Genomic DNA, 12,909 nt, shown 5'->3' with positions numbered 1-12,909 from the left:
ATGCTTCCGGTGATTCCGTCAGATTGGCGGTCAAATCTGCTGCATTATTAAACTCTGCACGTAGAGCACTATGGCTAAAAAATTGGGGTGGCAATCTCCTGTCTAAAAATAAACTTTGTGGTGTTCCATGCGAAGGAGAACACCTGTTTGGTCCCACTTTGGACGATCTATTAGATAAGGCGACCGATAAAAATAGAGTTTCCGGGGTTCCAAAATTTTTCTTTTTCTGGAAATAGATTTAAAGAGGACCTTTCATCAGAATCAAGTATGTAAACTGAATATACATACATGGAGAGCGGCGCCCAGGGACCCCCCTGCACTTACTATTATCCCCGGGCGCCGCTCCGTTCTCCGGTGATAGCCTCCGGTAAAGTCATAGTTAGGCTCCACCCATTTGAGCCTGCCGGCGTCTCCTTCTCCTATGCTGTAGCGCTGGCCAATCGCGGCGCTCAGCTCTTAGCCATGCTATGAGCTGAGCGCTGCGATTGGCCAGCGCTACAGCATAGGAGAAAGAGACGCCGGCAGGCTCAAATGGGTGGAGCCTAACTATGACTCTACCGGAGGCTATCACCGGAGAACGGAGCGGCGCCCGGGGATAATAGTAAGTGCAGGGGGGTCCCTGGGCGCCGCTCTCCATGTATGTATATTCAGTTTACATACTTGATTCTGATGAAAGGTCCTCTTTAACCGGTCCTTTCGTACCTTTAGAGGGAATCTAGAGAAAAGCCTGAGATTACAAATTTAGGAACCAGAGGAAGGGTAGAAACTACTTCTTCAACAAGTCCTTTGGGGAGAAAAATAAACAAAACCAACAATGACTCCAGATATCCAGTGGGGGGCAGACTACAATTTTTTTTAATTTTTTTTTATAGAATCGACCCAAATTTCCTCAAGTTCTTGGATTCTAGACTCAATCCGCAGCGGGTTAAAATTAGAATTCTGTCTGGTCCCCCCCCAGCAAGATTTTTTATTACAAAACTTCAAGTCTAGGCAAATCTGCCATGGAAAAAGAAGTAAAAAATCTAATAGAAAAATCAGTTTTAATCCTGGCAATAGAGCAACAGAAAGGCGAAGGGTTTTATTCCCCCCTATTTCTAGTAGAAAAACCAGACGTGTCTTTAAAAACAATTTTATAAACCTAAAGAAGTTAAATCGGTTCCTCCAGTTCAAGAAATTCAAAATGGAAACTATCAGATCAGCCATAAACCTTCTTTCGCCTCAATGCTTCATGGCAGTACTGGACCTCAAGGATGCGTATTACCACGTCCCAATTTTTGCAGACCATCAGAAGTTCCTAAGAGTCGCTGTCAGTGTAGGGGGTCAGTTAGAACATTTTCAGTTTCAGGCCCTCCCTTTTGGCCTATCTATGGCTTCAAGAGTATTCACAAAAATAATTGCAGAAATGCCAGCCCATCTAAGGGAAAGGGATATTCTTTTCATTCCCTACCTAGACTATTTTTTTAATTGTTGGAAACACAGAAAATGCTTGCAGAGCTGCGGTGGCAGAGGTAGTAAATATCCTAAACACTTTAGGATGGATAGTAAATCAGGAAAAACCAAAACCACGTCCCACAAAGAAGCAATCCTATCTGGGATTAATTCTGGATTCGTCCCTCGAGATGTTTTTTGCCAAAGGAAAAAGTGAGTCTCATCCAATAAAGAATCAGGGGCCTGATCATAAACCCTGTAATTTCAATAAGGAAGGGGATGTCTATCCTGGGGACTCTTACATCTTGTATTCCAGAAGTACGATGGGCACAGCTCCATTCAAGGGGACTACAATGGGAGATCTTGTCCCAATGGAAAGAGAGCAACTCTCTAGAGGTAAAGATAAAAAATATCAACCCACACCCTCCAGAACTTGACATGGTGGCTGGAAAAAAGAAATCTAATCGAGGGCGTTCCATGGAAAATGGAAGAACTAATTTGTCTGACCACGGACGCAAGCCCATGGGGATGGGGAGCCCATATTCAGGAAGTCTCCCTTTAAGGGCCTTTGGGGAAGTGTCCAAGAAAAAGGGTCCTCCAACCTGAAAAAGCTGATGGCCGTGTGGCTAGCAATGAACTCTGTCCTTCCCAGGATAAGGGGAAGAGATTTAACAATTCTAACGGACAACAAGACGGTAGTTTCATACTTGAACAAACAGGGTAACACAAAGTGCAGCACTTTAATGCAAGAAGCCTACAAAATCCTTAATCTAGCAGAAACAGTATGTACTTCAATCTCGGCAGTCCATATCAAGGGCATCGAAAACAAACGGGCGGATTTTCTAAGTCGTCAGATCCTGTCTCAAACCGAGTGGTCTCTCGACCAATCAGTTTTCAAAAAGATAACGGACCTCTGGGGACATCCAGACATAGATTTATTCGCAACTCACCAGAACAAAGTCCAAAAAATGTTTTCTCTAGATCAAACCAGATCCCCTTGTGGGATAGATGCCTTGATTCAGAAGTGGGATTTTCACCTGCCTACGCCTTCCCTCCCTTTCCTTTAATTCCCCTTGTGTTGCGGAAAATCCGGGAAGAGAGGGCAAGAGTGATCCTCATTGCCCCCTTTTGGCCCGAGAAGATCTTGGTTCACGTGGCTCCGGATCCTGACGGTCTCGGACCCATGGGTGCTTCCAGAGATTTGGGGCCTGTTGAGCCAGGGACCAGTATTACATCCTCACATAAAGAACCTCTGCTTGGAACTTGAGAGGTACATGCTAAGGAAAAGGTTTTTTTTTTTCTGAGGCCCTAATTTCGACCCTTTATTAAAAGTAGGAAGCAGGTTACTATCGCCATTTATACTAGGGTATGGCAGACATTTTTAACCTTTTCACAAATTCAATTAATGATATTCCACCTCTGCTCCCATAAACTTGGTATTAGAATTCCTCGAAAAAGGGTTAGACCTGGGTCTAGCAGGTAGTACCCTAAAAGTACATGTCGCGGCCCTGTCAGCTCTATTCAATCAGAAGATTGCAGCATGTCCATGGGTATCTAGGTTTCTTAAAGCGGTTGACAGATCTTCTTTGGTGTCATCAGTCAGGCCTCCTCCTTGGGATTTGGATGTAGTCTTAAAAGCCTTATCTTGTCCCCCATTTGAACCTATAGATATAGATTCCATTTCCATAAAATGTCTCACCCTGAAACTATGTATCCTGGTTGCATTAACATCTACCCGCAGAATAAATGAAATCCAGGCTATCTCCATTAAACCCCCCCCCCCCTCCGTATTCCACAATTTTTTAGGACAAGGTTGTGATTCGTCCTGACCCGGCTTTTCTACGGAAAGTCGCTTCTAAATTTCACAGATCACAAAAGATTACTCTTCCTACCCTTTTTAAAAATCCTGGTTCTGAGGAAGAGAAATCCCTTCACTGCTTTGATGTCAGAAGGGCTTTACTATATTTCCCATACAAAAGAATGGTGCAAATCTTCACTCTTTATTCTATTCCAAGGAGTGAATAAGGGAGGCGCAGCTTCAAGAAGCTCCATTGCCAGGTGGATTGTTTCGGCTATCTCTTTATCTTGCCTGTCTTCGGGTTTATCTCCACTGATGGGTCTCAGAGCACATTCTATCAGGGCAGTGGCTACCTCTTGGGCAGATAGATCCTCGGTCCCCATCAAGGATATTTGCAAAGCTGCCACCTGGTCTTCTCCTTCAACCTTTTATAGGCACTACCGTTTGGACTTAAATTCTCCTTTCGGGGTCTTCCTTTGGTGAAAAGGTACTTCTTTCTACTCGCCCACCTTGATTTGTTCCTCTGTTAAGTCTCCCGTGGTGCTGTCATGGGTGAAGGGAAAAATTATGATTACTTACCGGTAATTTGATTTTCCAGAGCCTGTGACAGCACCCTTATATTCCCTCCCGGATTTGGTGTTCCTATATTCACTTGGGTGTAGCAGCAAAAAAAAAAAATTATGTGTGTGTGTGTGTGTGTGTGTGTGTATATATGTATATATGTATATATGTATATATATATATATATATATATATATATATATGTATGTGTGTGTATATATATATATATATATATATATATATTATATAATGAGTATTTGTATGTACAGTCGTGGCCAAAAGTTTTGAGAATGACAAATATTAGTTTTCACAAAGTTTACTGCTAAACTGCTTTTAGATCTTTGTTCCAGTTGTTTCTGTGATGTAGTGAAATATAATTACACGCACTTCATACGTTTCAAAGGCTTTTATCGACAATTACATGACATTTATGCAAAGAGTCAGTATTTGCAGTGTTGGCCCTTCTTTTTCAGGACCTCTGCAATTCGACTGGGCATGCTCTCAATCCATTTCTGGGCCAATTCCTGACTGATAGCAACCCATTCTTTCATAATCACTTCTTGGAGTTTGTCAGAATTTGTGGGTTTTTGTTTGTCCACCCGCCTCTTGAGGATTGACCACAAGTTCTCAATGGGATTAAGATCTGGGGAGTTTCCAGGCCATGGACCTAAAATGTCAGTGTTTTGGTCCCCGAGCCACTAAGTTATCACTTTTGCCTTATGGCACGGTGCTCCATCGTGCTGGAAAATGCATTGTTCTTCACCAAACTGTTGTTGGATTGTTGGAAGAAGTTGCTGTTGGAGGGTGTTTTGGTACCATTCTTTATTCATCGCTGTGTTTTTGGGCAAAATTGTGAGTGAGCCCACTCCCTTGGATGAGAAGCAACCCCACACATGAATGGTCTCAGGATGCTTTACTGTTGGCATGACACAGGACTGATGGTAGCGCTCATCTTTTTTTTCTCTGGACAAGCCTTTTTCCTGATGCCCTAAACAATCGGAAAGAGGCTTCATCGGAGAATATGACTTTGCCCCAGTCCTCAGCAGTCCATTCACCAAACTTTCTGCAGAAGATCAATCTGTCCCTGATGTTTTTTTTTAGAGAGAAGTGGCTTCTTTGCTTCCCTTCTTGACACCAGGCCATCTTCCAAAAGTCTTCGCCTCACTGTGCATTCAGATGCGCTCACACCTGCCTGCTGCCATTCCTGAGCAAGCTCTGCACTGGTGGCACTCCGATCCCGCAGCTGAATCCTCTTTAGGAGACGATCCTGGTGCTTGCTGGACTTTCTTGGATGCCCTGAAGCCTTCTTAACAAGAATTGAACCTCTTTCCTTGAAGTTCTTGATGATCCTATAAATTGTTGATTGAGGTGCAATCTTAGTAGCCACAATATCCTTGCCTGTGAAGCCATTTTTATGCAACGCAATGATGGTTGCACGCGTTTCTTTGCAGGTCACCATGGTTAACAATGGAAGAACAATGATTTCAAGCATCACCCTCCTTTTAACATGTCAAGTCTGCCATTTTAACCAAATCAGCCTGACCTAATGATCTCCAGCCTTGTGCTCATCAACATTCTCACTGAGTTAACAAGACGATTACTGAAATGATCTCAGCAGGTCCTTTAATGACAGCAATGAAATGCAGTGGAAAGTTTTTTTTGGGATTAAGTTAATTCTCATGGCAAAGAAGGACTATGCAATTCATCTGATCACTCTTCATAACATTCTGGAGTATATGCAAATTGCTATTATAAAAACTTAAGCAGCAACTTTTCCAATTTCCAATATTTATGTAATTCTCAAAACTTTTTGCCACGACTGTATATGTATGTGTGTAAATGTTTCTCTAACATATATGGCGGCCTTCCTCCGATGCTTGGATATCACACTGAATTGGGAGGAGAGTGTCCGCAGGTTTCCTGTCTCTGGGGGTGGATCCTCTCTCTCTCTTGTGGGGCTGTCATGGGCTCTGGAAAATCAAATTACCGGTAAGTAATCGTAATTTTCTGTTTTTAGATACTGCTTCCTCAAAAGGACAATGTATCGACCACGAAAGCGCAGAGGAGCATTAAGTGCTGATCGTTACATAACTGCTTTCTATGTAAGTACGCTTGCTTGTTAATTAGCAGACCCAATAAAATTAATATTTAGCTTACATCTGTGCACTGTAAATACATTTCAGCCATCTTAGAGAATAAACTTTTAAGACATTTTTGCATCAGTACAATTGAACTGTCACTAAGGTTGGGTTCACATGACGTTTTTCCCACCCTTTTAACGTATACAAAAAACGTACATGTTAAACGGATGCCTCAGACTGATGCCATACCGGACTGTTCAAGATACAAGAACATGCTGTGTAGCTATATATATATATATATATATATATATATATATATATATTACACTAGACATTAAGCCCGTTACAATAACGGGTGCTAGAACATAAACATTAGTAGGAACACTCTATATTAAATGACCAGGGAACTGACCTGTGGCTGAGACTGCTGGCACTGAGTGTTGCTATAGCTGAGAATGCTGGCACTGGCTGGTGGCACTGGTGTGGGCAGCACGATTGCAAGTGGAACGTCGTGTGTTGATTGGTAAGCGCGCAGCGCATGCGCAGTTCTATTATTGGCACGCACACAGGGCTTTTATTACAAAGCATACTGACATCAGTTGGTATATTAACGTGTTTTACTGTCTTGTTTGCACTCTCCCTTTATGAATACTTGTCAGGTTATTTTCGTCGGGCTGTAGCGCCAGTGGTGTGCCTAGGGGTCCTTTCTCTGGCACCCCCCTACTTTAAAAAAATTGTACCCCCTCACAGTAGTTTTGTACAGATGTGTTCCCCCTCAAAGTAGTTATGCCCTCTCTGTGCCCCTTTCAGAGTTGTAATGCCCTCTTTGTGCCCCCTTAATAGTAGTAATACCCACTGTGCTAGTAATGCCCTCTGTGCCCCCTCCATAGTAGAAATCTCCATAGTGCCCCTTCACAGTATTAATGCCACGGACCACTATGCAGCACTGTATGGGGGCGGAGCTTATGCAGATTTAATGGCTGCAGGCCCTGCCCACACACTTGCTGGCAGCGCGATCCGTGCCTGCAGGCTGAATGGTGGAGCGGGGAGAAGTCTTCCTGCTTAGCCATTCAGAGCGACGCAGGCTTGAAGGAGGGGAGGCTTGAAGGCTGAGCGGTGAGTGACAGGACATCAGCTCCCCGCGCCCCCCTTAGTACGCCACTGTGTAGCTCTGTTCCTGCCTTTTGCCATTTTCCTTGTCTTTTAGTGTGGGCAGTGCGGGCTGTGTGTGTTGCGCCGTGTGTTGATTGGCCGTGCGCCGCGCATGCGCACTTCAATAATCGGGACATGGACACCAGCCCTGAGCACTCACACAGGGCTTTTATTAGTATGGATATTATTATTATTTTTTTTGTAACGTATACGTCAAATGAAGGCATAAAACGTGATGTGAACCCACCCTAAGGCTATCGCTCCTGGCTGTCTCCTATGGTTGAAGACTGTCGAGGGGAACTTTTGTTGAGTGGGAATTATAAAGGGATGAAAGAGAAAAGAAAACCTCACTGGCATTTGTGTTTTGCTCTTTCAGTGCATTCATAGAATAATGTACTTATGTTTATTCTGTCTGTTTATTCTTCTCTTTGTATTTTAGGGAAGGGGGCGCTATGAATGTCACGTGAGTAAATCTGCCATAAGGACAGAACTACATTTAGGCATAAGAGGAGGTTGTACAGTTGTGTCAACCCATTACTTATAACCAGCACATTTGCTGATGCTTTATGGTGTTCATTGAAAGCAGTTATCTGTAATTCACGTATGAGCTAGTCCTCCAGACGCTGAGCTGCACAACAAGATTCCTTGTCCAGCTACTAAATGGGAGCATAAAATATGTTGCTACAGTATTAAAGGGGCAACAACTCCCTCCCCACTTTCGATGACCAAGAGAATACTTTTCTTGCTGGGAGAGGGTGTCTGTCGGTCACTGCAACCCTCCCACTGTTATCAGGACATACATTAATATGGGAGTACTGATTACAGTGTAGAAGACTTACAGTACTTGTAAGCCGAAATGCAGTCAGGGGCTAGAAGAATCACAAACTCCACAGCCACAAACCAAACAAAAATGACACATATTTCTAGTCAAAGGCTTAATCTGCGGGAATTCAGACATATGAGTATTAAAAATATAGAGGAATTTAAAGGAGTTCTCTTTGGGTTTCAATTCATTACTATGTTTGATATTTGTTTGCGGTCAGTGAATGAAAAGTCATTTATGCTGACAATGAAAATAGCGCTCCCAGATAGAACTGTCAGTTTGCTGCAAAACCTGGCATGCAGTCTCAAACAAATGTAAATGATTGCAGGTCTGGTTAGACACTGCATCTTACCACGAGAGGGTATAAAAGTGCTTCCCCCACTGTCCTATAAAAAGCTCTCAGAGGCTACTTTTGGGTAGTCTACCTGTTGGTGAGAGATTGTTGACTGGTAGACATGTCTCTACGAGTGGTTGTTTTGATGATTTGCCCGCCATCAAGGCAATTCTGACCTACATCTTGGCTATGCGAGGGCATACACACATGAACAGGCTCTGGGCAGACCAGACAGACCACTTTTGGAGAGTTGTGTAATCTGCCTACAAGCACAAGCAGCTCCCACAGTTTTGTGGTTCATCCTCCAGACACAGGTGACACGTTCATTACACTTGTCTCTGCTTGGACCATTTCTAGGAGCTTAGCAGAAGGTAATTGGTGCCAAGACACCAAATTTTATGTCCTGCCATGAGAAACCTAGACTGCTGTAAACTAAAACCATATAGTCTTTAACGACAAATCCAGTTTCCTTTTGGTATCTGGAGATGGTTAGGTTCAAGTATGGAGCCCTTGAGGTAAGCTCTTCAGTCCTGCCTTTGCTATGGAGAAACACACTGCCCCAACTGTTGTGACGATCTGTAGAGCCATAGCATATGGCAGTCGGTCACCACTGTTAGTGATACAAGGAACATTTCAGCAGGGTAATGCTCACCCACACACACAAGGGTTTCCCAGGAATATCTCCACCTGGTTGCAACACTTCCTTGGCCTGTCTGGTCGCCAGATTTATGGCAAATTGAGCATTTATGGGACCAGCTGGCATGCCAGCTTTGGCAGCCTACAATTGTGCAGGATCTACAGGCCAAGTTGCAATATCTGTGGGCAAATGTGCTGCAGGATACCATACAAAACCTGTGTGCTTCCATGCCTAACCATATCTCATCTTGTATCCAGGCTAGAAGCAGACCAACATGGTACTAAAGCTTCCTTTCAATTTTCCCCAATAATCTTATTGGTGTGTTTATTTTTTGTCATTGAGTGTATTTTCCGAGTGCGGTCCTGCTCTCATGAGAGAACCGGATGCAAGTGTGTCCAGCTTGGCTACTGTTCTGTTGGCTAAATACATCAGCAACAGCAAAAATATTCTGCTGGTTTGCGGCAATATGTATCAGTCTGAAGTCCAGGCTGTTCAACCTCTTCTCAGCTCAGGGGTGCTTGGCATAGTAACTGTCCCTGAGTTGGCTGCAGAAAACCGACTGACGGCAGGTGTAATTTAGAGAAGGGACTGGTGGTAACTGGACTGGATGTCTGACTACTCTGTGACACTCTACAGCCGCGCACATGGAAGGAAGAGAAAATGAGATCCCAGGTTCTTCTCCTTCCTTCCTTCCTCCATGACACTCCCCGTGGTCCCTCATTTTTATTTTCATTGGTGGGGCAGTGGCTGAAATCCTTACAGTCCAACCTCCGTTCCGGACATCAGCCTTATTATTGGTGTCAGTTTCTGGCTGGCATCACAGTGGGAAGGAACACTCTCCCTCCTTCCTGTTGTGCCGCTGCAGATGAGAGCATGGTGTGTGCTGCGCCGTGCACGTGCGCCATCTCGCCTCGACTCGGTCGTTGGGGAACACTACTTTACATGACTTGCCTAAGCGATAAATATGTACCATTTCACATACTCACTTGTGATTATTTTAACCAATTAGGCTACATTCACACAACAGTGAAAAATGGACATGTGACAGCAATGTTTTAAGAACCATGGTAGTCTACGGGGTTATTCATATGGCATTTCATTTTTTTTTTTTTTATGATATACACAAAGGTTTTGGCAGCACTCCTGCCAAATGGCCAGTGAATGATGGATGTAAAAAAATAGAATATGTTCTATTTCGGCCATTTTCAGTGACTGACAGGCCCCATGCACTTGAAGGGGACTGTTTTTAACAACCATTTCTCAGAAAGGCATCCGTGAAAAAAAGTCTATTAAAAATGGACAGTTTTGCCATATTTGTACGGATGTTTTTTCACTGTCATGTGAATGTATCCTTACACTTGGTGATTCTCCCTGTAATTCAACGCTCATAGTTGTTGTTTCTGATGTTGATTCTTTCTCCTGTCCTTGTGTGAGTGGGATATATGACTCTGGAGTAACTTCCATGAAAATGAGGAACAAAAAGGAGAATGTGCTTACTATGTTGATCAGCTATGCAAACATGTGCATGACATACAAGTCACATGCAGTACAGCATATCAGTATACATGAATATACATCCTGCAATGCTAACTAATAACCTCAGCATACCAGTGATGCCACATTAAGTCTGGGTGTGGAGGATCATTAGAGATGCTGCATATCCTTGAGTTGATCTTAGAAAAAGGTAACTGTTATGAGTTGATGATGTCACCAGGGTGATAGGTGATAAATACAGTGGCTTGCATAAGAGATACAAGGTAATAAATGCTAGCTTGCTAGAAACTTTTTGCACAAATGGTCACTAAATGACAGGCATGACAGTTGAATTGTAGCAATAATCAATACTGGATTCTAGGATTAGTAGAAATTTTACAGATACATCAATTTATGTGAGTTCTATGGACTGAATTTGTCAAGTGGTGAAGAACTGTGCTTGTATGATGTTTGTCCAGACTAATATTTTGGAATTATCAGAACTGAATCTGGCTATACATGGGAACATTGGCCCACAGTCTTAACCAGTGGTCCATTTGACATTTAAAGAGGACCTTTCACCTGGAAAAACATTGTGAACTAAGTATCCTGACATATATACAGCGGCGCCCTTGTTCTGTGGGCGTCTCCTTCTCCTAGGCTGTAGCGCTGGCCAATCGCAGCGCACAGCTCACAGCCTGGGAGAAAAAAAATAAAATGGCTGTGAGCTGTGCGCTGCGATTGGCCAGCACTACAGACTAGGAGAAGGAGACTCCCACAGAACAAGGGCAGTCTCAGCCTACTATAACTTACTGAGCGAAGATACCGGAGGACATACCGGGAGAACGGAGCGGCGCCCGGGGATAATAGTAAGTGCAGTGAGATCCCTGGGCGCCGCTGTATATGTCAGGATACTTAGTTCACAATGTTTTTCCAGGTGAAAGGTCCTCTTTAAATTACTATATTTACAGACCAACAAGAAGTCGCACACTTCCCTGAACGATTTTCTTCTTGAAATTTTCATATTTGGATGTAGACCAGGGCTTGACAAATTTCTTTGGAATCTAGGAGCCAGCTAAAAAAGTTAGGACCCCCCCCCCCCTCCCCTCCTCTGTATTAAAATCATTGGTGGGGACTTCCGGTTCCGGCGCCACTATGTGAAGGAGTCAGGCACGAGAGCTCCGCAGTGCTAGAGATTAAAACAGCTCATATTGCCTATGTGTGTCGGGGACGAGACAACGGACTGACATCCAATTACCCGTTGAAGCATATGGATCGATTCCTGACCAGTATGGGCAAGAAAACCAGAGGCAGAACAACTTCTCCCGCGCGCTCAGAGGTCCCGGCCCTCCCAGCAATGGCGCCTATCTCGCCTGAAACTGAGGCTTCTGCTAAATTGCCGGATGCGGGCATTGTCTGCAAAAAAGCGAGTGAGGTGGAGGTACAGGCGCTGATACACCGGATTGATTACAAGGAGTTAGCAGTGGAAGTGGCTACGCACCTTGCCCCGGATTTGCGGGAGACACTGGCGACCTCGGTTGCTAATGTGATGCACCAGTTGCAGGAGGCAGTGCAGCAACATGAGGGTCGGCTAGATGAAGCGGAAGGCCGCATCCAAGTCATGGAGGACACCACAGAATCAGTTTTACAGAAATTACAAACCGCATTAGCAGATAATAAACGCCTATGGGATAAGCTAGAGGACCTTGAAAATCGGTCCAGGCGTAACAACCTGCAGCTGGTGGGACTCCAAGAAAATATTCCGCCAGGTGAATTAGCAAGTATTTGTGACACCGAACTACCGCAAGCTCTGGGCATAGCACGAAAATGTAAAGTGGAAAGGGCTCATCGTGTGGGGCCTCCCCGAGCTGAAATAGACCGCCAGAACAACCGGCCACGGCAAGTGGTAATGAGGTATCTGGATTACACTGATAAAGAGTCGCTCCTCAGAGCTTTTAAAGCACGGAAGGAACCTGTCATACTACGGGGAATGAAAATTTTACTTTTTGGAGACTATTCAATAGAAGTCGCGCAAAAACGCAAGGCCTTTTCACCACTGTGCACGCAACTTCATCATGGGGGGATCCGGTTCACCCTGTTATACCCAGCCATACTGAAGGTGTTTAAATTGGATGGCTCCAGTACAAGTTTTACCTCTCCGGAAGAGGCGGAAATGGCCTTGGAAGGAAAAATAGGGCCAGTGACCCAAGGCCAGCGGAACGCTGTAAGGAAAGTTCCAGACAGACCTCCCTCAGACACTGAACGGGGGAATACAAGTGTCGGAGTTCGTTGAGAGAAGGACTTTCTGGAGGGATCAACAGATTTTTCATCGAGACTCTGGTGGTGATAACTAGAGAATTACTTTTCCTATGCAAACTCAGTTATGCCTTATTATTTTCTTGTTTTATGTGATATCTCTATTGTGGAAGTTCAGCATAGAGTAGATATTGTGAGAAGGGAAGGTTGAGAAGTGACGAGTGTCACAGGTGGAAAAAAGTGAAGTCTAGGGAAGCTAGAATGGAAGCAATACCTTGATCTGTGCTTTTCTTTGCTTTGTGTTAAGTTATGTTTACTAAGATTTACTATTGTTGGGGAGGGAAGGGGGGAACGGAGAAAGGGAGT

General features: G+C 44.1%; 1 protein-coding gene across 4 annotated transcripts in view; it reads left to right on the top strand.

The window, feature by feature from the left end:
• LOC121001761 (dentin sialophosphoprotein-like) overlaps nt 1–12,909 on the top strand; it is a 113,337-nt gene that overhangs the window by 24,967 nt on the left and 75,461 nt on the right. For 2 of the 4 annotated variants that reach the window (XM_040432968.1, XM_040432969.1), the window contains exons 2-3: nt 5,805–5,889; nt 7,460–7,483. The exons of 1 other annotated variant lie outside the window; for it this stretch is intronic. In XM_040432968.1, coding sequence (XP_040288902.1) covers nt 5,827–5,889; nt 7,460–7,483 — 87 coding nt within the window. In that variant the 5' untranslated portion in view covers nt 5,805–5,826. The remainder of the gene's footprint in view (nt 1–5,804; nt 5,890–7,459; nt 7,484–12,909) is intronic. One more of the 4 variants, XM_040432970.1, reaches the window with a different exon arrangement.

The sequence above is a fragment of the Bufo bufo genome, chromosome 5 (genome assembly GCF_905171765.1).
Source record: "Bufo bufo chromosome 5, aBufBuf1.1, whole genome shotgun sequence".
Lineage (NCBI taxonomy): Eukaryota > Metazoa > Chordata > Amphibia > Anura > Bufonidae > Bufo > Bufo bufo.
This window is presented reverse-complemented; position numbering and strand designations above follow the sequence as displayed.